General features: G+C 35.5%; 1 protein-coding gene across 19 annotated transcripts in view; it reads left to right on the top strand.

Annotated features, from left to right (window-relative positions):
• Window positions 1-27,010, top strand: part of HACE1 (HECT domain and ankyrin repeat containing E3 ubiquitin protein ligase 1) — a 182,639-nt gene that overhangs the window by 113,502 nt on the left and 42,127 nt on the right. For 9 of the 19 annotated variants that reach the window (XM_016956055.4, XM_518654.8, XM_063813321.1 and 6 more), the window contains 4 exons: window positions 5,049-5,147; window positions 5,429-5,499; window positions 19,232-19,345; window positions 19,866-21,533. In XM_016956055.4, the coding sequence (XP_016811544.1) occupies window positions 5,049-5,147; window positions 5,429-5,499; window positions 19,232-19,345; window positions 19,866-19,968 (387 nt within the window). In that variant the 3' untranslated portion in view covers window positions 19,969-21,533. Of the gene's footprint in view, window positions 1-2,298; window positions 2,407-5,048; window positions 5,148-5,428; window positions 5,500-19,217; window positions 19,346-19,865; window positions 21,534-27,010 lie in introns of those variants that run through there. The other 10 variants (XM_009451720.5, XM_009451717.5, XM_063813314.1 and 7 more) reach the window with 3 other exon arrangements.

Raw genomic sequence — 27,010 nt, 5'->3', positions numbered from 1 at the left:
TTTTAAATAGCATATAGCTGCTTTCTTACCTAAAAGTATATAATTTGGAATAGTAAGTTCCAGATCAGTGGAAATGTTTTATTTACTTTTTATTCTGTCTCAGAAAATTAGTTTTACCCCATGCCTTTCATTTTAATATATGGATACAGATACGGATATATACCTTTAATTTTACATATGTATCAGTATTTTTAATTTATCATTCATAGTATATCTTAGTATAATAGTGAATAAAATTTGCTAATTAATTTTGAAGTCCATTGTGATTTAGTTTCATTAAATGTAAGTTTTGAGGTTTTTTTTTATTGTTTTTAAGCTGTACAGTTAATGGCTTCAGTTAGCATAGATTTGTCTAGTTTTTATGTAACAATAGAAGTGATTTTCAGCATTTAAAAATGGAGGACTATTCGAGCTATTATATTATTAGACCTGACTGAAATATGGCTTTTCCTGTACTGTGCTTGGATTAAATTAGCCTTTTGAAATTCAAAACAGAGCATTAGTTATTTGCTGGACCTATATGTATGTAAAAAACAAATAGCAACAACAAAAATAATTGATGAAAACTTTGCCTTGTAATTTACTGATATCAATAAGTTTATAAAACTTTGGGTTATGATATACATGCAGAAAAGGACACACATCATAAATGTATAGCTTGATAAGTTTTAACAAACTGAACATACCCATGAAACTAACACCCAGATGAAGAAACAGAAATTCTAGCACCCCATATGTCACTCTGTCATCCCCCTCCAGTCATTCTCCCACCTTAAGGGTAACCATTCTCCTGACTTCTAAAATCATAGACGAGATTCGCCTATTTTAGAATTATGTAAATAGAATGTATCTGGCTTTCTTAGCTCAAGTTTTTGTTTGTGGGAATCATACATATTGTTGCATGCAGTTGGTAATTTGTTCATTTTAATTGCTGTATAGCATTTCAGTTTCCTTTAGTCTTTTCTACTCTTGATGAACATTTAGTGGGTACTTTTCAGTTTCAGGCTCTTTCAAGTACTGCTGCTATAATCATGCCTTTAGGAAAACATAAGTTTGCATTCTGTAGGTTATATGCCTTGGAGTGGAATTGCTGGGACATAGGCTGTGCATGTACCCCATTTCAGTAGATAGGAGCAGATAGTTTCCCAAGTGATGCATCAGTTTACACTCCCATTAGGAGGTGTGAGAGTTCTGGGTGTTCTGCATTCTCACTAGCATTTGATAATTTTCCATCTTTTTCATTTCCATTCTGGTAATTCAGTAGTGGTCTTTCCTTGAGATTTTAATTTGTATTTACCTGATAGCTAATGAAGTTACACACCTTTCATGATTATAGCCATTTGTGTACTGTTTTCGAAGTGTCTATTTAAGTAATTTGTCCACTTCTGTATTTTTTTTTCTTTTTACTGATTTGTAGGACTCTTTATGTATTCTTTTATAAGAGTCTTTTATCAGATATATGTATTACGAATATTTTCTACTCAGGTCTTTTCAGTGAATAAAAATTTTGGGGTTTAACATAGTTCAGTTTATCAGTTTTTTTTGTTTTTGTTTTTGTTTTTTTTTGATGGAAGAAGCTTTTTGTGTCCTGTTGTAGAAACTGTTTCTTACTCCAAGGCTGTGAAGATATTTTTCTGTGTTTTCTTTTAAAAGCTTTATTCCTTTATCTTTCACATTTAGGTCTGTTACTGGTAAGTTTTTAACTGTGGCTCTTACATTAAAATTTAGATCAGGTTCCTAGTTTGTCTTGGACTCTGACTTTACTAAGTTGAGCTGATTCACATTTGGGAAGAGCAACATTGTAGGCATGGTCTTGATTTATACAGTGATAATAATAATTATTAAGCATTTAGTATTTGCCAGGTATTTTATATGTATTACTTTTAAAAACGCTCACAAAAAATCTCTTGAGGTGAGTACTATTGTCCCCATTTTACAGATGAGAAAACTAGGCCAAAGAAGATATGGAACTTGTTCATGGTCATAGAGCATGTGTTAGTGGTAGGCTATGAACTCATGTTCCCTGACCCCAGATACCATCACTGTTGCCAGTCTGCTGCTTGGTGGCATGAGTAATCAGAGGGACTTGGCTTTAGAACTTTTTGTGTGACTTTGTGTCTTTCATAGGGGAGGGCTATGCTGCACTGAGAAAGGAAACTTTTAAAAAATTTGGTGCAAACGTCTAAACTGGATGTGCATCTGAGTTAAAGGATTCAGGTTAAATTCTAGAGTTTTAGTGAGGAGAAGGTATCGAGTAGCTCCAGTGTACTGAACTGGAGGTGTGGTCATCCATTGTAGACAGAAGGCATCAAGAGATGACTGTGGACTCTTCTTCCATACTGTGCTGCTTGTGAATTTATCCATGATAGAACCAGAATATAAAAACACTGAATCGTGTGATGCTAGGTAAGCTGATGCCTATGAATACTTTCATGATTCAGTTTCTAACTATTAGTATGAGTTATATACCTTACACATAGTTCCAACAGATGAATTCAATTATTTTGTTGTATTAAAAAAATTGATTGGTACTTAAAATATTTTTCTTAATATGTACATTTTATTCTGGAATTCTCATTTCATCTGTTTGTTTTTGGTCAGTTTAGTAACCAGATGGGATAATAAAGATCCTTTCTTTTTCTTCTTCTTGAAAAAAAATCATAACAATTAATGTGATATTCATGAAGTGCTTCAAATTTCTTGAGAGAATATAATGTTAGTCATTTTTATTCATAATTATGAATAATGAAAGCATACTTAATATTATTGAAAGCTTATCTTCAGCCTAGAAGGGAAAAGGATTAAACTCATGAATTGTAAGACATGCGTAAAGCCTGTCCCACTCCCTTTTAGCAAACCTATATCAGAGTCCTGCCAGGGAACAGAATTTCTCCAGATGGTTCAAATATCGAAACTTTAACAAAGAGACTATGACAGAGGTATGGGCAGTGTTAAGAATAAACAATGTCTAGTGAGACATCCACAGACTGGCAACAGGGAAAGCCTTTATCATCCCTAGGACTGAAGAGACAGGTAGAGGAATTACTGTGAAGAGCCCCGTGGGAGCCTGAACCGCCAAGGAGGGGCCACCTGATGGTAGCCATACATACTTGAGGAGCCATAGCTACTGCAAAGAGGTGCTGAAGCAGTGGGGGAGCAGAGAGTACCCTCACCTCCAGACTAACTGCCTATGTTTCCCAGGCTCCAAACCCAAACCAAAGCCAGCTGGCAAGACAGCCAGCAGGCAAAGCAGCCAGTCTGCAGCGCAAAGGAAGCTAGAGAATGTATTTGGGGGTGGTCAATGTAGACTAGACTGTCTTCATCTAGGAAAAGGATTCTATAACACTGTGACTAGGACTAAAACACACCCTATACTAGCAGTTGTAAAACTTTTTGGTCTTAGGACCCCTTAAAACAAAAGAGTTTTTGTTTATGTGGGTTATTTCAATGGATATTTACTTGAAATTAAAACAGAAATGTAAAATATTTTATTCACATAAAATAATCCATTATTATATTAACATAGAGAACATTTGAAAAACTAAAATTGCATTTTCCAGAACAAAACAGAAACAGTGGGAAGACTGGTACTGTTTTACAGTTTTGCAAATTTCTTTAATGTCTAGCTTAGTAGAAGACAAATGGGCCCTTATAACTGCTTTTGTGTATAATCTGTTTTGGTATGTTGTTTGGTTGAAATATATGAAGAAAACTCAACCTCATACAGATAAGTTGGAAAAGGGAGAACCTCATGGACCCACTGAGTAGATCTCGGAAACCCTCAAGAGTTCTCAGATGTTGCCTTATATCAATCTTATTTAAGGTACAAGGTCAGGTATATGTTATGAGTAGTTTACTATAGGAGACATGATTTTGAATCACAGGGTATCTACATCACTGTAATAAGAAATCCTGGCCGGGCACGGTGGTTCACGCCTGTAATCCCAGCACTTTTGGAGCCGAGGTGGGTGGATCACAAGGTCAGGAGATTGAGACCATCCTGGCTAACACGGTGAAACCTCATCTCTACTAAAACTACAAAAAAATTAGCCGGGCATGGTGGCGGGTGCCTGTAGTCCCAGCTACTTGGGAGGCTGAGGTGGGAGAATGGCGTGAACCCGGGAGGTGGAGCTTGCAGTGAGCCGCGCCAGCGCCACTGCACTCCAGCCTGGGTGACAGAGCCAGACTCGGTCTCAAAAAAAAAAGGAAATCCTGATATTCTGAATCATCAGTGTAAAGTGTAGGCCAATCATTGCCTCCCCTGACTATGTAAGCATCTCTAACTGTGATATATGGACTGATTCAGAGAAGTGGACAAGCTCTTTTCATGTCCTCTTTTCCCTTGAAAAACAAAAAGGTAAATACTTTGCCATTCTTAATTTCATTTTTACTTATACGATTGAGATTTTGTGTCTTTGATGATCTTCCTGGATAAAATAAACCTATCAAGTCATTAGGAAAATTGCATTTTTTTTGACTTTGGAGAAAATTGACTTTACAGGATCCAAATTATTCCAGAATTGAATTCCTAAAAGGCCTAAATATTTTTTAAAAATCGTAACTATTTTTATATTACCTCCTTTTTCCTCATGATAATGATTTCTTGATGATTTTCCCCTTGTTTAGTCAAGTATTTATTCAGGTCTTTGTTGTCACTTTCATGTTGAGAATACTGTCTCCTTACAGAAGTTAACAAAATTGCAAAAAATTGTAAAAATATAAAGTAAACCAAAGATAATGTTCATAAAACTTTTGCACATATAAACTTGTTGCATATGTTCACACATAAACATATAAACTATAATCTCTTATGTTTTAATGAAATTGTATCAATGTGGAAACATCTCCACATCTTATAATATTTGAGATTATCAACGTCAAGGATTCTCTCTCATGTAATGCTTGTTGTTGATGACATGCAGGAACTGTCACAAAAATATATCAGTTTTACATGGGATTAGTTTCTAATTAAGGCAAATTTACCACTTAAATATAATAACTTTTTTCCCTAAAGAAAATTATTGAAATATTTTTCGTCTTCCCCCAAGGAGCTACTGCTTTCTGGCATGCCAGAAATTGATGTGAGTGATTGGATAAAAAATACAGAATACACAAGTGGCTATGAAAGAGAAGATCCAGTTATTCAGGTAAAATTTCTCTAGAGCTTAGAATGAAGTTAAGTTTTGCCGTTTAATTTTGTAAGCTTTTCAGCACTATTGGATGAAAACTTACATTAATTAACAAAGTAAAGTGTTTACCCAAATTATTCTTGTGGGAATAGTGCATATGAAAGCTTTGCATGAAATCATTTTTGGTAAACGAGTTTCATAGAATAAAATGTGCTTTATGAATATTGCATATTTCTCTGGTATTGAGAAGTCTACAATTGCTCTGAAATATGAGCTAAGTTTTTTGTTCTTGTTGTTAGTGGTTCTGGGAAGTTGTAGAAGACATTACTCAAGAGGAGAGAGTTCTTCTCTTACAGTTTGTTACGGGCAGGTAAGCAGTATTTTTATGATAATATGGAAATAATTTAATGTATTCTGCTTTTAATGGCTTAGAGATAACTAAAATAAGGAATTATTACTCTGAATTGTCAGTAACTTATCACCCTTTCCACTGTTTTAGGTATTAAAGAAAGATTTATTTTGGTATTAAAGATAAGACATTTATAGTAGTGAGCAATCATGTTTACTTAATATATTAAAAAGCATCTCCAATTAGGATTATCAGTATATTGTACTTTATAATTTGGAAATCTTTTCGCTCTGCAGGTAGGTCAATGATAGTAGCCAAATTTTTAATATTTGTATATTATTTTAATATTTTAATATTTGTATATTGCTGGTTTGGTTTAATAGTAAGGCAATTCAGTTTATCCTGGTTAACTCTGTATTACCCATACACAACAGTTTTTCTGTAATTCAAAGTAAACTTTAAAGTGTCAAGATTCATGGCCTAAAAAATAATTTGTAGTACTACACTTCTCTGAAAAGTTCACTTTTGGAACCAGTTAAATATAATAGATATTAGAAAACTAGATGATTTAACCATCTTTTAGCTTGTATTTCTGAAAGATGTAAAAAAAGTCTGATTTTCATTTTGGATAACAGAATTTTATCTTCTATTTACGAAAATGTAGTTCGTTTTTTTCATTATAAATGTACATATTTCTCCTAGGAAAATTAGAAAATAGAAAATTAGAATAAGAAAAACCATAGCCCATCAGCCATAACCACTATAAACAATTTAATATATTTACTTCTATGTTTTTTCTGCATATTTAAAAAGCATAATAGTGAATATATATCTACATAAAATACATATATATAATTTTTTTTTAATTATTATACTCTAAGTTTTAGGGTACATGTGCACATTGTGCAGGTTAGTTACATATGTATACATGTGCCATGCTGGTGCGCTGCACCCACTAACTCGTCATCTAGCATTAGGTATATCTCCCAATGCTATCCCTCCCCCCTCCCCACCACAGTCCCCAGAGTGTGATATTCCCCTTCCTGTGTCCATGTGATCTCATTGTTCAATTCCCACCTATAAATGAGAATATGCGGTGTTTGGTTTTTTGTTCTTGTGATAGTTTACTGAGAATGATGATTTCCAATTTCATCCATGTCCCTACAAAGGACATGAACTCATCATTTTTTATGGCTGCATAGTATTCCATGGTGTTTATGTGCCACATTTTCTTAATCCAGTCTATCATTGTTGGACATTTGGGTTGGTTCCAAGTCTTTGCTAATGTGAATAGCGCCGCAATAAACATACGTGTGCATGTGTCTTTATAGCAGCATAATTTATAGTCCTTTGGGTATATACCCAGTAATGGGATCACTGGGTCAAATGGTATTTCCAGTTCTAGATCCCTGAGGAATCGCCACACTGACTTCCACAATGGTTGAACTAGTTTACAGTCCCACCGACAGTGTAAAAGTGTTCCTATTTCTCCACATCCTCTCCAGCACATGTTGTTTCCTGACTTTTTAATGATCGCCATTCTAACTGGTGTGAGATGGTATCTCATTGTGGTTTTGATTTGCATTTCTCTGATGGCCAGTGATGATGAGCATTTTTTCATGTGTTTTTTGGCTGCATAAATGTCTTATTTTGAGAAGTGTCTGTTCATGTCCTTTGCCCACTTTATGATGGGGTTGTTTGTTTTTTTCTTGTAAATTTGTTTGAGTTCATTGTAGATTCTGGATATTAGCCCTTTGTCAGATGAGTAGGTTGCGAAAATTTTCTCCCATGTTGTAGGTTGCCTGTTCACTCTGATGGTAGTTTCTTTTGCTGTGCAGAAGCCCTTTAGTTTAATTAGATCCCATTTGTCAATTTTGTCTTTTGTTGCCATTGCTTTTGGTGTTTTAGACATGAAGTCCTTGCCCATGCCTATGTCCTGAATGGTAATGCCTAGGTTTTCTTCTAGGGTTTTTATGGTTTTAGATCTAACGTTTAAGTCTTTAATCCATCTTGAATTGATTTTTGTATAAGGTGTAAGGAAGGGATCCAGTTTCAGCTTTCTACATATGGCTAGCCAGTTTTCCCAGCACCATTTATTAAATAGGGAATCCTTTCCCCATTGCTTGTTTTTCTCAGGTTTGTCAAAGATCAGATAGTTGTAGATATGTGGCGTCATTTCTGAGGGCTCTGTTCTGTTCCATTGATCTATATTTCTGTTTTGGTACCAGTACCATGCTGTTTTGGTTACTGTAGCCTTGTAGTATAGTTTGAAGTCAGGTAGTGTGATGCCTCCAGCTTTGTTCTTTTGGCTTAGGATTGACTTGGTGATGCGGGCTCTTTTTTGGTTCCATATGAAGTTTAAAGTAGTTTTTTCCAATTCTGTGAAGAAAGTCATTGGTAGCTTGATGGGGATGGCATTGAATCTGTAAATTACCTTGGGCAGTATGGCCATTTTCACGATAATGATTCTTCCTACCCATGAGCATGGAATGTTCTTCCATTTGTTTGTATCCTCTTTTATTTCCTTGAGCAGTGGTTTGTAGTTCTCCTTGAAGAGGTCCTTCACATCCCTTGTAAGTTGGATTCCTAGGTATTTTATTCTCTTTGAAGCAATTGTGAATGGGAGTTCACTCATGATTTGGCTCTCTGTTTGTCTGTTGTTGGTGTATAAGAATGCTTGTGATTTTCGTGCATTGATTTTGTATCCTGAGACTTTGCTGAAGTTGCTTATCAGCTTAAGGAGATTTGGGGCTGAGACAATGGGGTTTTCTAGATATATAATCATGTCATCTGCAAACAGGGACAATTTGACTTCCTCTTTTCCTAATTGAATACCCTTTATTTCCTTCTCCTGCCTAATTTCCCTGGCCAGAACTTCCAACACTATGTTGAATAGGAGTGGTGAGAGAGGGCATCCCTGTCTTGTGCCAGTTTTCAAAGGGAATGCTTCCAGTTTTTGCCCATCCAGTATGATATTGGCTGTGGATTGTCATAGATAGCTCTTATTATTTTGAGATACATCCCATCAATACCTAATTTATTGAGAGTTTTTAGCGTGAAGGGTTGTTGAATTTTGTCAAAGGCCTTTTCTGCATCTATTGAGATAATCATGTGGTTTTTGTCTTTAGCTCTGTTTATATGCTGGATTCCATTTATTGATTTGCATATATTGAACCAGCCTTGCATCCTAGGGATGAAGCCCACTTGATCATGGTGGATAAGCTTTTTGATGTGTTGCTGGATTCGGTTTGCCAGTATTTTATTGAAGATTTTTGCATCAATGTTCATCAAGGATATTGGTCTAAAATTCTCTTTTTTTGTTGTGTCTCTGCCCGGCTTTGGTATCAGAATGATGCTGGCCTCATAAAATGCGTTAGGGAGGATTCCCTCTTTTTCTATTGATTGGAATAGTTTCAGAAGGAATGGTACCAGTTCCTCCTTGTACCTCTAGTAGAATTTGGCTGTGAATCCATCTGGTCCTGGACTCTTTTTGGTTGGCAAGCTATTGATTATTGCCACAATTTCAGATCCTGTTATTGGTCTATTCAGAGATTCAACTTCTTCCTGGTTTAGTCTTGGGAGAGTGTATGTGTCCAGGAATTTATCCATTTCTTCTAGATTTTCTAGTTTATTTGCATAGAGGTGTTTGTAGTATTCTCTGATGGTAGTTTGTGTTTCTGTAGGATTAGTGGTGATATCCCCTTTATCATTTTTTATTGCATCTATTTGATTCTTCTCTCTTTTTTAGTCTTGCTAGTGGTCTATCAATTTTGTTGATCCTTTCAAAAAACCAGCTCCTGGTTTCATTAATTTTTTGAAGGGTTTTTTGTGTCTCTATTTCCTTCAGTTCTGCTCTGATTTTAGTTATTTCTTGCCTTCTGCTAGCTTTTGAATGTGTTTGCTCTTGCTTTTCTAGTTCTTTTAATTGTGATGTTAGGGTGTCAATTTTTGATCTTTCCTGCTTTCTCTTGTGGGCATTTAGTGCTATAAATTTCCCTCTACACACTGCTTTGAATGCGTCCCAGAGATTCTGGTATGTTGTGTCTTTGTTCTCATTGGTTTCAAAGAACATCTTTATTTCTGCCTTCATTTCGTTATGTACCCAGTAGTCATTGAGGAGCAGGTTGTTCAGTTTCCATGTAGTTGAGCGGTTTTGAGTGAGATTCTTAATCCTGAGTTGTAGTTTGATTGCACTGTGGTCTGAGAGATAGTTTGTTATAATTTCTGTTCTTTTACATTTGCTGAGGAGAGCTTTACTTCCAAGTATGTGGTCAGTTTTGGAATAGGTGTGGTGTGGTGCTGAAAAAAATGTATATTCTGTTGATTTGGGGTGGAGAGTTCTGTAGATGTCTATTAGGTCCGCTTGGTGCAGAGCTGAGTTCAATTCCTGGGTATCCTTGTTGACTTTCTGTCTCGTTGATCTGTCTAATGTTGACAGTGGGGTGTTAAAGTCTCCCATTATTAATGTGTGGGAGTCTAAGTCTCTTTGTAGGTCACTCAGGACTTGCTTTATGAATCTTGGTGTTCCTGTATTGGGTGCATATATATTTAGGATAGTTAGCTCTTCTTGTTGAATTGATCCCTTTACCATTATGTAATGGCCTTCTTTGTCTCTTTTGATCTTTGTGGTTTAAAGTCTGTTTTATCAGAGACTAGGATTGCAACCCCTGCCTTTTTTTGTTTTCCATTTGCGGTAGATCGTCCTCCATCCTTTTATTTTGAGCCTGTGTGTGTCTCTGCACGTGAGATGGGTTTCCTGAATACAGCACACTGATGGGTCTTGGCTCTTTATCCAATTTGCCAGTCTGTGTCTTTTAATTGGAGCATTTAGTCCATTTACATTTAAAGTTAATATTGTTATGTGTGAATTTGATCCTGTCAGTATGATGTTAGCTGGTTATTTTGTTCGTTAGTTGATATAGTTTCTTCCTAGTCTTGATGGTCTTTACATTTTGGCATGATTTTGCAGCAGCTGGTACCAGTTGTTCCTTTCCATGTTTAGCGCTTCCTTCAGGCTCTTTTAGGGCAGGCCTGGTGGTGACAGAATCTCTCAGCATTTGCTTGTCTGTAAAGTATTTTATTTCTCCTTCACTTATGAAGCTTAGTTTGGCTGGATATGAAATTCTGAGTTGAAAATTCTTTTCTTTAAGAATGTTGAATATTGGCCCCCACTCTCTTCTGGCTTGTAGGGTTTCTGCCGAGAGATCCGCTGTTAGTCTGATGGGCTTCCCTTTGAGGGTAACCCGACCTTTCTCTCTGGCTGCCCTTAACATTTTTTCCTTCATTTCAACTTTGGTGAATCTGACAATTATGTGTCTTGGAGTTGCTCTTCTCGAGGAGTATCTTTGTGGTGTTCTCTGTATTTCCTGAATCTGAACGTTGGCCTGCCTTGCTAGATTGGGGAAGTTCTCCTGGATAATATCCTGCAGAGTGTTTTCCAACTTGGTTCCATTCTCCCCATCACTTTCAGGTACACCAATCAGACGTAGATTTGGTCTTTTCACATAGTCCCATATTTCTTGGAGGCTTTGCTCATTTCTTTTTATTCTTTTTTCTCTAAACTTCCCTTCTCGCTTCATTTCATTCATTTCATCTTCCATTGCTGATACCCTTTCTTCCAGTTGATCGCATCAGCTCCTGAGGCTTCTGCATTCTTCACGTAGTTCTCGAGCCTTGGTTTTCAGCTCCATCAGCTCCTTTAAGCACTTGTCTGTATTGGTTATTCTAGTTATACATTCTTCTAAATTTTTTTCAAAGTTTTCAACTTCTTTGCCTTTGGTTTGAATGTCCTCCCGTAGCTCAGAGTAATTTGATCGTCTGAAGCCTTCTTCTCTCAGCTCATCAAAGTCATTCTCCATCCAGCTTTGTTCCGTTGCTGGTGAGGAACTGCGTTCCTTTGGAGGAGGAGAGGCACTCTGCTTTTTAGAGTTTCCAGTTTTTCTGTTCTGTTTTTTCCCCATCTTTGTGGTTTTATCTACTTTTGGTCTTTGATGATGGTGATGTACAGATGGGTTTTTGGTGTGGATGTCCTTTCTGTTTGTTTGTTTTCCTTCTAACAGACAGGACCCTCAGCTGCAGGTCTGTTGGATTACCCTGCCGTGTGAGGTGTCAGTGTGCCCCTGCTGGGGGGTGCCTCCCAGTTAGGCTGCTCGGGGGTCAGGGGTCAGGGACCCACTTTAGTCAGTCTGCCCGTTCTCAGATCTCCAGCTGCGTGCTGGGAGAACTACTGCTCTCCTCAAAGCTATCAGACAGGGACATTTAAGTCTGCAGAGGTTACTGCTGTCTTTTTGTTTGTCTGTGCCCTGCCCCCAGAGGTGGAGCCTACAGAGGCAGGCCGGCCTCCTTGAGCTGTGGTGGGCTCCACCCAGTTCGGGCTTCCTGGCTGCTTTGTTTACCTAATCAAGCCTGGAAAATGGCGGGCACCCCTCCCCCAGCCTCGCTGCTGCCTTGCAGTTTGATCTCAGACTGCTATGCTAGCAATCAGCGAGACTCCGTGGGGTAGGACCCTCTGAGCCAGGTGCAGGATATAATCTCGTGGTGCGCCGTTTTTTAAGCCTGTCGGAAAAGCGCAGTATTCGGGTGGGAGTGGCCCGATTTTCCAGGTGCCGTCCGTCACCCCTTTCTTTGACTCGGAAAGGGAACTCCCTAACCCCTTGCGCTTCCCAAGTGAGGCAATGCCTTGCCCTGCTTCGGCTCGCGCATGGTGCGCACACCCACTGACCTGCGCCCACTGTCTCTCACTCCCTAATGAGATGAACCCGGTACCTCAGATGGAAATGCAGAAATCACCATCTTCTGCGTCGCTCACGCTGGGAGCTGTAGACTGGAGCTGTTCCTATTCGGCCATCTTGGCTCCTCCCCCAAATTTTCTTTTTCTGTTTTTTTTTTTTTTTTTGAGAGAGTCTCACTCTGTCCCCCAGGCTGGAGTGCAGTGGCCCGATCTGCAACCTCCGCCCCCTGGGTTCAAGTGATTCTCCTGCCTCAGCCTCCCAAGTAGTTGGGAGTACAGGTGCCTGCCACCACGTCTGGCTAATTTTTGTATTTTTTTTTTTTTTAGTAGAGATGAGGTTTCACCATCGTGGCCAAGCTGGTCTTGAACTCCTGACCTCAGGTGATCCACCCGCCTCGGTCTCCCAAAGTGCTAGGATTACAGGTGTGAGCCACCGTGCCCGGCCTATAATTTTTAAAAACCGTGGTTTTTATTTTAAAAGTAGTGTTTAATCATTGTAGAAAATTTGGAAAATGGAGAAAATAGAAGAAAATTAAAATCCTTAATGTTAAGTGATCCCACTATTCAGAGATATATACAATTAACATTTTGTTTATTTTTTTTAGTCTTTTTACTGTATAGTTAGAAAAATAGTTGGACTCACACTATAAATCTAGTTTTAAAGAATAAATAGGCTGGGCACGGTACTTCTTTTGCAGTTTGTTACTGGCAAGTAAGCAGTATTTTTATGACAATATGGAAATAATTTAATGTATTGTTTTTGTGGCCTAGAGATAACTAAAACGAGGAATTATTACTCTGAATTGTCAATAACTTACCACCCTTCCCACTGTTTTAGGTATTAAAGATTTGTTTTGGTATTAAAGATAAGACATTTATAGTAGTGCCTGTAATCCTAGCACTTTGAGAGGCTGAGGTGGGCAGATCACTTGAGCTCAGGAGTTTGGGACCAGCCTGGGCAACATGGCGAAACCGTCTCTACAAAAATACAAAAATTATCTGGGCAGGGTGGCACATGCCTGTGGTCCCAGCTACTCAGGGGTCTGAGGTGGGAGGATCACTTGAGCCTGGGAGGTGGAGATTGCAGTGAGCCGAGATTGCGCCACTGCACTCTAGCTGGGGTGACAGTGTGAGACCCTGTCTCAAAAAATAATAATAATAATAATAAATAATAAATAAATAAGACATAACTATTAACAGGTTATAGACTAAAAATAGAAAAACTTTTGTTTTTGTTTTTTGCCTCTGAATGCCAAGAAATACTCAGAGGCTTGAATAACTTAATAAAAAGGATGAAAAAATAATTATATTTTTTATGTAAGAAAGTTGATAATTTGACAATTCAGATAGGAGGAGAAAAACCACTCCAATCTGTATTCCTAAAAATAATCACTGATAACATTTTTGTTATTCTTCTAGAATTTTTAACACATATACATTTTTTACTTTTAAAACCATTGTTATTTTATAACTTTTTGAATTTAGCAATATGTTACTAAATTGTTCAATTTATAGATCTATGTAATTTTTAATGGCTATCTAGTTTTATTTTTAGGGACTTCCTTTAATTGATTCTTTATTGCTAAATTTTCCTATTTATGAATAAGGAATATTTTGTGCTTCTATCCTTGTGGGACAGTCTGATTATAGAGGATAAATTCTTAGGATATTTTTGTGTATGAGAATATATAAATTTTTATAATCTCGATATATATTCGTTTATCTTCTAGAAGGGTACTGATGTCAGTAGAGAATGAGAGAACGCACTCCTTTTATCAGCACAGGGTATAGTCATTTTTACTTTTTTTTTTTTGAGACGGAGTCTCGCTCTGTCGCCCAGGCTGGAGTGCACTGGCGCCATCTCGGCTCACTGTAAGCTGCACCTCCTGGGTTCACGCCATTCTCCTGCCTCCGCCTCCCAAGTAGCTGGGACTATAGGCACCCGCCACCATGCATGGCTAATTTTTGTATTTTTAGTAGAGACAGGGTTTCACCTTGTTAGCCAGGGTGGTCTCGATCTCCTGACCTTGTGATCTGCCCGCCTTGGCCTCCCAAAATGCTGGGATTACATGTAGGCGTGAGCCACCGCACCCGGCCCATTTTTACTTTCATGTAATTTATTTTATATAGTTTTTTGTGTGTGGTATGAATTACCTATCTTTATTATTTGGTATTCCACAATCATTTTTAAAAATTCAGTTTTAAGTGTTGTTTATATATTAAGGGTATTAACTCTGCAAATAGTTTTCTTGGTGTATCAAAGCTAAATATAGAGATTTCCATGTAATTTAAATTTATAACTTGAAAGTTTTAAATTACCGTATTGCCAAATTGATTATCATTACTTTCCTTTGTGGTTTTTGTAAATCCTTCCCTACTCCTAAGATTTTATATATATGTTTATATAAATTTTTTAATGTAAGTTTTTATAATTTCTGTTTTTACATTCCAATTTTTAAACCATCCGGACCTTATTTTGGTTTATGTTGTCAAGTATATTTTTCTAAATGGTTTATACTTCAACACCATCTAGTGAATTACTATATTTTCCCCATGATTTGGTCAGTATGAGTCTTTAAGATGCAGAAATCAGTTATTCAAGTTTTTTAGTACTAAGTTGTCTCTTAGGTGGCTGCTCCTATAGAGTAAAACACTAGAATTAGTAATATGCAAGGCTTCTCCACTTTAAATAGTACAGTCATTCTTAGCAATGCTGAAAAAGAGGTGTGCTATTTATTATTTAGTTATGAAGTGTGGCAAATCCACACTTGAATGGAGGTGAAAGATGTGGGTGAAGAGTAGAAGCCAAGGAAGCTGAGGGGAAACAACACGGAGCTAGCTTCACCCTTGGACTGAAGAATTCACCTTTCAACATTGAGTGTAATTAGAGCTCTATATTTTGAGTTCAAACTGAGAAAGTTTTAAGCTTTTTAAAATCTTAAATTTTACCTCGAACTCCCAGTCATTAGTATAGGTATAGTACTTGTCATTCAAAACCGAAAGTATAAATTTTTTTTCTTTTTTAATTTTTGGATTCTGTATTCTGTATTCTGTATTAGTTTATATTTAGATACTGAAGTATCTTTCTACAGGTCTGTAGTATAATTTAGTGCAAGCTTACTGAAAAATCAAATGTGTTCCAATTGTTGAACCAAGAATTAATACAAAAAGTGATTTTTAAATATTTTTATAGTATTGACATTAATATTTTGTTGCTCTATAAGGCCATCTTAAATGTTTTACTGTTTCATTATCCCTTAGGAATCAGACTTGATGATTTCTTTTTTTTTTTTTTTTGAGAAAGAGTCTTGCTCTGTTTCTCAGGCTGGATCTCGCTCGGCTCACTGCAACCCCCGCCTCCCAGGTTCAAGTGATTCTCCTGCCTAAGCCCTCCCGAGTCGCTGGGATTACAGGCGCTTACCACCATGCCCAGCTGATTTTGTATTTTTAGTAGAGATGGAGTTTCACCATGTTGGCCAGGCTGGTCTCGATCTCCTGACCTCAAGTGATCCACCTGCCTCGGCATCCCAAAGTGCTGGGATTACAGGCGCGAATCACTGTGTCCGGCTGAGTTCTTTTTTCTTTTCTTTTCTTTTTTTTTTTTTTGAGATGAAGTCTTGCTCTATTGCCCAGGCTGGAGTGCAGTGGTTGATCTCAGCTCACTGCAACTTCCACCTTCTGGGTTCAAGCGATTCTCCTTCCTTAGCCTCCAATTACAGGTGCACGCATCACTTCGCCTGGCTAATTTTTGTAATTTTAGTAGAGACGGGGTTTCACCATGTTGGCCAGTCTGGTCCCTACTGATCTCAAGTGATCCACCAGCCTCAACCTCCCAAAGTGCTGGGATTACAGGCGTGAGCCACCGCGCCTGGCCAATTACTTTTTAAATAAAATAGAAATATGCCATTTTTGTTTACTGTAATTTTATACTGTATAATCTAAGTGTCATAATATTCAACCAAAGACTGTTTTATTTATTTTTCTCATATATACTTATGCCTGATGAATTATGATCTTAACATGATCAGATCTGATTATATAAGTATGGGGCCAGCCATATTTATTCATAGTGTAGGAAAAGAGGAATAAGGTTTCAGGAATGGTTTATCAGCTTATAGAATAATTTTAATTAAGATGTTAAAACTAGAGGATCTTCTGAATTTTTAACTTACCGTTCAAAATTTACTTGTGTGGAGGACATTAGATTGATCATATTGATATTGAAATACTGTGCTATAATTTGTATAAAAATCAATGTCAACATTTATTTTCTCATCTTGCCTTGATAAAATAGTTACATTTAATTTGAAATTCGACATCATAGGAAATTCAGAACGGCTTGATTTTTATCCCTTTTTATGTTTGGTCACGTTATTAATTTTTTAGGCAAAAGTTAAATCTATAAATTAACTAATGTTGAATTTTATTTAAACTTACAAGGAGATATAGCCAGGTCTTCTGTATATATTCTCTTGCTGTTAATAGGAATTGTTTATGCATTAGTGTCTTATAAGCAAGTTTCAGGCATACTTTTAATATTGCCTTGGTTTATTAAAGTAAGCTCAAGAATTTCATCAGTAAACCAAACCAGACGACTTCCCAGATAGAAGAGAAAATTGCTGTTTTTAGGGATTCTTTCATATTGGATTGTTAAATGTTTTTTTCCCTGTGGATGTATACATATAAGTGATTTCAAATAGACAATCCTGGTGCATATTTTCAACCATTTGTGTGTGTGTGTAAATGCATATCATAAAATGTATCATTTAAACAATTTTTAAGTGTACACTTTGTGGCATTAAGTGCATTCGCATTAATGTGTGACTATCACCACCATCCATCTCCTGAATTTTTTCATCTTTCCCAACTGAAACTGTACTTTAAACACTAACTCCCCATCCTCCTTTCCCACCCGCCTCTAACAACCACCAATTTTATGTCTACGAATTTGACTACTCTAAGAACTTCGTATAAGTGGAATCATACAATATTTGTCCTTTTGTGATTGCTTTATTTCACTTAGCATAAGGTCTTCTAGATTCATCCATTTTGTAGCACATATCAAAATTTGCTTCCTTTTTAAGGCTAAATAATACTCCCTTGGCTAAATAATAATCCAGCCATCTGTTGATGGACACTTGGGTTGCTTCTACCATTTGGCTATTGTGAATAATGCTGCTGTATGCGCAGATACTTCTTTGAGTCCGTGCTTTCAGATATATACCCAGAAGTGGAATTGCCTGATCATATGATAATTCTGTATTGTAATTCTGTTAATTTTGTTGAGGAACCTGCATACTGTTTTCCACAGAGGCTGCATCATTTTACATTCCCAGCAGCAATTTCTCCACATCCTTGCCAATACTTGTAATTTTCTGTCTTTTGTTTTTTTGATTTTTTGCCGATAGTCATCTTAATGAGTGTGAAGTGGTTTTGATTGGCATTTCCCTAGTAAATGGTGATGTTGATCATCTTTTCATGTGCTTATTGGGCATTTGTTTATCTTTTTTTTTGGAGAAATGTCTATTTCAATTGTTTGCCCATTTTTAATCGGGCTTTTTTTTTTTTTTTGCTATGGGAATTCTTTGTATGTTCTGGATATCAATTTGGTGTCATATTCAATAAATCATTGCCAAATCCAGTATTATTAAGCTTTTCCCTTATATTTTCTTCTAAGAGTTTTATAGTATCAGCTCTTACATTTAGGTCTTCAATCCATTTTGAGTTAGTTTTTAAGTAACTTAGTGTAAAGTAAGGGTCCAACTTCATTTTCGTTGTAGTGAATGTCCGGTTTTCCCAACACACTTCGTTGAAAAGACTGTCTTTTCCCCTTTGAATGTTGTTGGCACTCTAGTTGAAAATCATTTCATTATGCATGTGAGGGGTTATTTCTGGCCTCTATTCTGTTCTACTGGTTCATAAGTCTCTTTTCTTGGCAGTATCACACTGTTTTAATTACCACAGCTTTGTAATAAGTTTTCAAATCAGGATATGTGAGTCTGCCACCTTTGTTCTTTTTTTTCTAGACTGTTTAGGCTATTTGAGGTTCAACTTTTTTTTTCAGTGACCTAAACTATGCTTTATGTTATAAATCATATTTTTAAGAAAGCATTTTAAATTTTATTCAGATGTTTGCAAGTATGTATTTAGTAATCTATACATTAAACGTTCCTTTGTCATTTTTCTAATTTATCCAAAAAGCACTACAGCACCTCATTTTAAAAGCAATAGAATTTTTTTTTTGTATCAGTTTAATCATGATACATACACGGGCAAACTTTAGAAGAAATATTAATTTTCTTTTTGATGTGTATAGAACTTGAGAAGTTGTAATTACATCCTCTACAGCCATGTACCCAAGATTAAATTTTCTACTGATGTGTTATGCATTATATGTTAGCCTTCCTGTGGCCTCATTATGTTAGATGATGTTTGAAAAATATATTTGATATTCTGAATATCAAATCAAAGAGGAACATAAAGAATTTTTCAGTTTTTCCACTATAAAAACAAAACAAACCTTTAGGGCCTAGATATTTTTCACAAACAAGGAAATCATTTGGATTACATGTCAGAGCATTTATTGCTTGAATTAGTCAATCGAATATTAATCTATTCAACAAACATTTAATGAATGTCTACTCCAGGCATTTTGCTAGCCCCAGGGATATAGATGTAAATATGACTTGTTTGGGCCCTCAAATCAGCCCCACTTCAATAGAGAGCCACATGAAAGCAAATAATTGTAAATGTAGCATGCTAAATGCAATATTGAGGTATGTGCTGTGGCCAGTTGCAAGCATAGTATAGCTTATGGAAATGTGGAGGGGTGTCTCCATGGAAGCTTGCTAACTAATCACAAAGCAACTTACAGTAATGAATTGGAGTTTTGTAGACTAAAAAGTGTCGTGTTGTCATTGTCCTAGAGTTGGATATATTCCTACCCTAACTTAGAACTTGAAATTTATCTGTCACAAATATCTTTCTTTCATGATTACAATGTATTAAGATATAAACTCTTAGTTCCAGGGTCCCACATGGTGGGTTTGCTAATATCATGGGTGGAAGTGGATTGCAAAACTTTACAATCGCTGCTGTGCCATATACTCCAAATCTTTTACCAACTTCAAGCACATGGTATGTTGACTTGGTTTATTTAAATGCTTTACAAATTGTTTTGATTAATTTTGAATGATCAGAGGTCTAACTGTTGCTGCATTGGGAGGAAAACCTCAGCTGTGATCTCTCTCCAGGATTTTGGAATCACTGATGAGTAATTATGTAGTTTTTTGTGCCCCTGTTTTTGGTAGGGAAAATGTTTGAGGAAGCCCTAACTCATAGTTCAAGTATCACTAAAGTTACACTATCGTAAGTAGCACTGAGTTACACACCATCACTTCAAACTAAATTGCCCTATTGCTTATTTATTTTAAGCTGAAAGGAACGTATTTTCTTCCACTGCATTTGCATGCTGAAAGAAACTGCAATGCAGCAGATTTTTTCTTCTTTTTAAATACCACTTTAGGGTTTTTCAATCTGAATGCAAATTTGGGAGGATGATTTTATGTTAATTATGAGTAGTGTTTTCACTGCTAGACAAAACAATCAGAAATTTTATAGATTTCCTGTTTAATGGTGGTGTATTTTTCTTTTAAAGCATCAACATGCTCAAGTTACCTGAATACCCAAGTAAAGAAATACTCAAGGACAGACTTCTTGTGGCACTACATTGTGGCAGCTATGGTTACACAATGGCATAATGAAGTCTGGAAAACTCCTCTGACTACTGATGCACAATTCAGAATGGCAGAAGTAATTTGGGAAAATGTCAACAAAAAAGCAGCCTAAATGCAACCCATAGGCAGGGCTGATGCTTCCAATTTATAAAGGATCATCAGGTTTTCTGTTTCTCTCTTTTCCCTTTTATGTTTTCTCTGTTTGTGATACAATTAGAAAATATAAAATCACAGTAGATTTTATTTTTTTAAATGCTAACGGAAAGTAATAGAGACTGTCCTTTTTCATAATTAATTTTATCCAAGACTGTATTAAGGCAAAATCTGATTCTACATTCCACCTCTGCTATGTAACTGTCTTGTTAAAAGGGTGTTTTCTCTTAATTTCTGATATATTATATGAGGTCATCCAGCTGGTATGTTCTTTTGCATGTAAACTGCCATTTATATTTTAGAAAATTATTGTATAGAATGGATTTAGATTGTCTATAAAGCCACAAATACGTATTTTGCCACAGTGTATTCTATATTGCAATGATTTTTTTAGCATTTTAATATTTTAATATATATTGTAAAATTTAGACTGATGATACTAACAGTTGATGAAATGACATATAATTTATATATTAAAGCTTACACTATATTGTATGAATTACTTGCATCTTTCAGTGGCCAGTTTTCCATATGTATATATTATGGTCTCAATGTTTTTCTTATGCCTCATTTTAATTTTTAATGAAGGTAAAATTAAAATGTATTTTACCACATTTCTTTTCCTTACTTTTATCTGTGAGCTCTGACACATCTGAAAAAGTAATCTGATGTGCAAATTATAATTTAAATATGTTAATTTTTTTGCTTCTTAAATTTGCTTTTCATCATTAAAATGTCAAGTTCAAGTGATATGTGCCTAATATCACTTGGATGTTGGTGGGTTTTTGAATTTTTGGGTGGTTAATCAGTTTTATTTTGAAAAGACGTACTTGAAAAGTTACAGCATATGTTTGAACAGGAAGTAGGAACATGCATACACGAAGAAATGCTAACGGAAGGATTTGTAATGTTTAGGATCTTCCCTTGGAAACTAAAAATAGAATATTAATGACATTACTGTTTGTAGAATGACATATGCAGATTTTCTTATAAGCAGTCATTATGTTTGCCAGTAATGTTTGAGAGACATGTAAGTTGAAAGTTTTGCTAAATTATAAAGCTCCTTTAATTCATTGGTTTTGGTTCTCTTGTTCTCTTGTCTTTTCTAAATGTTAACAAAATATATCTTAACAGATTACATGAAATTTAGGAATTATTTAAAAGTTACCATTAGCTCTAAAATTAAGATTCAGATGCTTTATTTATAGTAACTGAAGCTAATAATGTTTTATGTTTTGATTTTTTGAAATTTAATTGTAGAAGTCACTGCCTTCTGAGTTTTCAAATAGATAACCACCTTTAATATTACACTGCTTATAATACTAATGTTTACAGATATGTTTCTGTTTATAACCATACAATACATTGGCTTTGTCATATTAGTTTTTTTTGCAAGTAGTTGTGTAAAAGAGATAGATAATAAAATATTAAATAACTGAGTGTGGTGGCTTCTGTCTGTAATCTCAGCATTTTGAGAGGCTGAGGTGGGAGAATTGCTTAAGCCCAGAAGTCAAGACCAGCCTAGACAACATAGGCAGACCCCATCTCTACAAAAAAATAAAAATAAGCTGGGCATGGTGGCACGTGCCTGTGGTCGGAAGGCTAGGTGCGAGATCGCTTGAGTCCAGGAGATTGAGGCTGTAATGAGCCATGATCATGTGACTGCACTCCAGCCTGTGAGACTTTGTCTCAAAAAATATATATATGTATATATTCATATACATATATATGTATATATTCATATACATATATGTATATATTCATATACATATATATGTATATATTCATATACATATATATGTATATATTCATATACATATATATGTATATTCATATACATATATGTGTATATTCATATACATATATGTGTATATTCATATACATATATGTGTATATTCATATACATATATGTGTATATTCATATACATATATGTGTGTATATTCATATACATATATGTGTGTATATTCATATACATATATGTGTGTATATTCATATACATATATGTGTGTATACACATATATACGTGTATATACATATACGTGTATATACATATACATATATGTGTATATACATATACGTGTATATGTGTATATACATATACATATATATGTGTATATCCATATACGTGTATATGTGTATATCCATATACATATATGTGTATATACATATAGGTGTATATGTGTATATCCATATACATATATATGTATATCCATATACGTGTATATGTGTATATCCATATACATATATGTGTATATATATCCATATACATATATGTGTATGTATATCCATACACATATGTGTATATATATCCATATACATATATGTGTGCATATATCCATATCCATATATGTGTGCATATATCCATATCCACATATGTGTATATATTCATATACATATATGTATGTATATTCATACACATACATGTGTATATATATTCATATACATACATGTGTATATATATTCATATACATACATGTGTATATATATTCATATACATACATGTGTATATATATTCATATACTTGCATGTGTATATATATTCGTATACATGCATGTGTATTCATATACATACATGTGTATATATATTCATATACATATGTATGTGTATATACCCATATACATATATGTGTATATATATATACCCATATACATATATATACACACACACCCATATGCATGTATATAAAATAGTATTTTAACCATGAATTTGAATATTTTAAAATATAGATCTGGTTATTTTAGGATTTATTTTTTCACATTTTTAAAATAAGAGTGTAGTTAATATAAAGAGATTTTACAAAGATTAAAAATACTATTTAGAGGTAGCATCTTTCTAATTTACTCCATTCCCACAATTTCTTCTATATGTAGATGGATATGTTGAATGCAAGGTAGTATAGAAAAATGGTTAGATTTTCCCCTTTGGGAAAAAGATTATATTAATAGGAAAATGACTCAATTCTTAAAACATGGTAGTTTCATATAAGGAAGAAAACAGAAATAAAACACTCGAATATAAAGCAAGGGAATGTATTATAGGAAACTGATTAATGAAACTATCTGGGCAGAGTAGATTAAGTTATCCAAATAGTTTGAGAAGATAGTTATTAACCACGTAGTTAATAAAATCCATTTTCAAGTTAACCCCAAAACAAAATGTAATAGAAGGAAATCCCAGCTTGGAAATAATCTGCTGAACACAGTCTCTACTATTCAGGCAGTCTTTTGGGTATCGGGAAAGGCAAGCTTTAAAGGATAGCTCACAAGTTGGAGGCCCAGGAGATGATTCCTACTCACATGTTTTGTTTGTCATACTGTTTCTAAAATTTTGAATGAGTTACCAACATTTTACAAAACCTGAAGATTTCATGCGGAAGTCAGGAGTTTTGGGTCCTTTTGAGCAGTGAGACAATCTGACAATATTGGGTGCATGGGTGCATATTCCTGCAAAGCATTATTATTACTCTGGAATTGAGTAAATGCTGCTGCTTTGAATAACTAAATGCCCTCTCCAGTTTGCCATTTCCTCCTCTCTCTCTCTCCCCCCTCCCTCCCCCCTCTTTTTTCTACCCTCTTTTTTTTTTTTTTTTTTTTTTTTAACTCTGTTGCCCAGGCTGGAGTGCAGTGGCATGATCTCGGCTCACTGCAACCTCCACCTCCTGGGTTCAAGTGATTCTGCTCCTCAGCCTCCCGAGTAGCTGGGATTTTAGGCATGCACCATCACACCCGACTAATTTTTGTATTTTTAATAAAGACGGGGTTTCATCTTGTTGGTCAGGCTGGTCTTGAACCCCTAGGGACCTCAAGTGATCCACCCGCCTCAGCCTCCCCAAAGTGCTGAGATTATGTCACCACATCGGACCAGTTCGCCATTTTCTTAGCCCAGCATGCTTCACTACTCTATGTTATCTTCCTGGCCATTGAAAGCATTGGAGTCTGCTTTAAAGAATCTATGTTGATCAGAAATGTTCCCTTAGATTGTAAATTGGTACAGATTCTTTGGAAGGCAATTTGGTAGCACCACCAGATTTTTTCAATGTACGCATAGTCTTTGACACAAAAATTCTAAGAATTTATATCTTAGGCATCCACTTGTTCATGTATATAAGGATATTTGTCCAGTGATATTCACTGAAGCCTTGTTCGTGATAGAGGAAAACAGAATAACTTCAGTGTCTATCAGTAGGGGGCTGACTAATAATGTGTTACAACCCTAGAATAGAATACTAATTAGTATGTATAAAGAATGAAATGTATCAATACATACTGGTATGTAAATGTTTCTAAGGTGTTAGTGAAATAAAGTGTATAGAAGAATGACTAATGTGAAATAGAATATATATGGGATTACGTGCAACAAAAATTTCTGAGGAGGTGAATAAGAGACTATTGCTGTATCTGGGAATGAGTTGTATAGTGGGATGGACTTCTCCCACTTTGTAACTTTTTTTTCCCTGTTTCTCCAAATCATATGCCTATGTTATTTTCTGTATGATACATTTACATATATGTGTGTGTGTGTATATATATACACACACATATATATAAACATCCACTATCTTTAATCCAGAAAAGAAGTATCATTAATAGGTTTTTTGAATCTATAAAGTGCCATAAACAGTATTTTATGTAGTGATAAACAGTATTTTCATAATCACAAAACTTATAATTTTGTTTAGTGTGTTTAATTTAAAACAAGTTTAATTGAACTCTTTGTAAACAGTTAAAAAAAAAAAAAAAAGGAATGCTCTCTTGCCCACAAAGTTGTTTCCACGTTGCCTGATAATTAGCACTGTTTTTAGCTCTCTATAATTCTACCAATTAGAGATTTATGAACATTTCTCTCCCTTAACTTTTTTAAATAACAAAAGGGGTACTTAATATGGGAACATCTGCAAAGCATAGATTAGTGTATGAACTGGTAAAAAGCAATAAATTATAATTCTACTACCCAACAATTGTGTTATATTTTCTTCTATAGCAATTCATTTTTTACACAGTTGAGTTCATAAAGAATATAGCACGTAGTATCTTCTTTATTTACTTAGCATTTTGTTTTAAACATTTTTCATGTCATTAAAACTTTTTTAATTAAAAAAAATGCGTTATCTAGAGATGGAGGTCTCTCTGTATATGTTGCCCAGGCTGGACTCGAACTCCTGGACTCAAGCGATCCCCCCACATCAGCCTTCCTAGTGGCTGGGACTGCAGCTGCATGCTATTGTGCCTGGCTTGTTTGTAAACATTTTGTGGAATGGTGGCATAATGTTTTGTTGTATGGATTCATCATTAATTTACTTGACCATGTCTTTAAAATTAACATTTAGATTTCTAATATTGTTGCTTTTATAAATAACAGGTAGCCTCTTAAAAACTGCTTATAGTCTAGGAGGGATAATATTGTCTGGGTTATTTGTTGAAATGTCCATCAATTACTCTGTGGTCATAGAATTACTGCTTGAAGGCTCAAGAAAGGGGTGTTGGAAGGAGGAACCCTTTGGTAGGTAGGACAGCAGCACAGTTAGGGCTAAGCGCCCTACCAGAGTGTAAAAAGTTATAAAGGGAGCCAAAGCTGTGTGATGAAAGTAAATTATTTTAATCATTGCCAACCTCCAGTCTCCTACCCAAGAACAGGGGAGGAAACTCATCTTTATGACACAAGCCCCATTCACAGGACTCAGCATTTGAGCACTTGCTATTGTAATATATTGTATAGTTCAGCTATGTCAGGGATCATTTATGCTCTTGTGAGCTGAACTAGGAACTTAGCCTTCATTTATAACGTTTCCAAAACTTAGACTTACAAGCTTTTGGAGTGCAACCCTTTTGTCAATTGCAGAGTGTGTAATAGTTGTCTTTATGAATAGGTGCTTAGCTAATAATGAAATTTTGAGGCCAGATACAGTGGCTCACTCCTGTAATCCTGGCATTTTGGGAAACCAAGGCAGGAGGATTGCTGAAGGCCAGGAGTTCGAGAGCAGCCTGGGCAACATAGTGAGACCCCTGTCTCTGTAAAATAAAAAAATATAAAAATTTGGTTATTTTTACCACAATTTAAGGTACGTCAGTGTGTATCAGCAGTCAAGATTTTTTCATGTGAAACATGTTTCTCTGTTCTCCTGCACTTCCACAGTTCTTAGACAACAAAATTCACTTTTAAGGTTAACAATAGCAACAGAAATTCCAATGTTATGGTTTGTTTTAAGCTATTTTAATGTGAGCAGATTTCTGTTAGAATGTCCTTGGTAAAAGTCTTAGGTACTGAGTTATTGTAACCTGCCTACCGGTATGGTGTAAATTGGCACATACTTATTTCTTCCATTTATAATTAGTCCCTTCACTTTACAGGTGAGAAAATTGGAGACCCAGAGAGGTGGTGACTTGTGCAAGGTTTCTGGGATACTTGTTAACCAAATGAGAATTTAAAACTTAGACTTTCTGATTCTTAGTCCACTAGGGTTTCTGTTATTCCATGCTGTCTTTTTATGACATAACTGCATTATAAAAAGACTTTTAGAGAAACACCTGCAGCCTATTAATAGTCATGTATGACAAGCCTGTTGAGAAACTATAACTTAATAAGCTGATACTTAAGAGTGATTAATAGGACTGTATTTCTTCTCTCTCACTGTGCCACAACAAGCTAGTGTGGGTATTTTATCATCTCAAAATTAGAACAGATGTATTGTCAGATCATAGATCATGGGTAGTCATTAACTTTTATTATCTTTATAAAAATGTTCAATTTCAAGCATACTTGGTGCTTCAAAATATATTGTGCATCTAATGTTGCAAAACCATTGAACTATAAACTGAGAATCTAATGACTATTACTATATGTAGTACTTGTGTGAGTGAATCGAGTCTGTTTGACTGAAATAGAGGAAAGTGGTCCTGAGCGGGTGCTGGATAT

The sequence above is a fragment of the Pan troglodytes genome, chromosome 5, assembly GCF_028858775.2.
Source record: "Pan troglodytes isolate AG18354 chromosome 5, NHGRI_mPanTro3-v2.0_pri, whole genome shotgun sequence".
Lineage (NCBI taxonomy): Eukaryota > Metazoa > Chordata > Mammalia > Primates > Hominidae > Pan > Pan troglodytes.
Note: the sequence above shows the minus strand (reverse complement) of the source record. Positions and strands in the feature narration are given on the sequence as shown.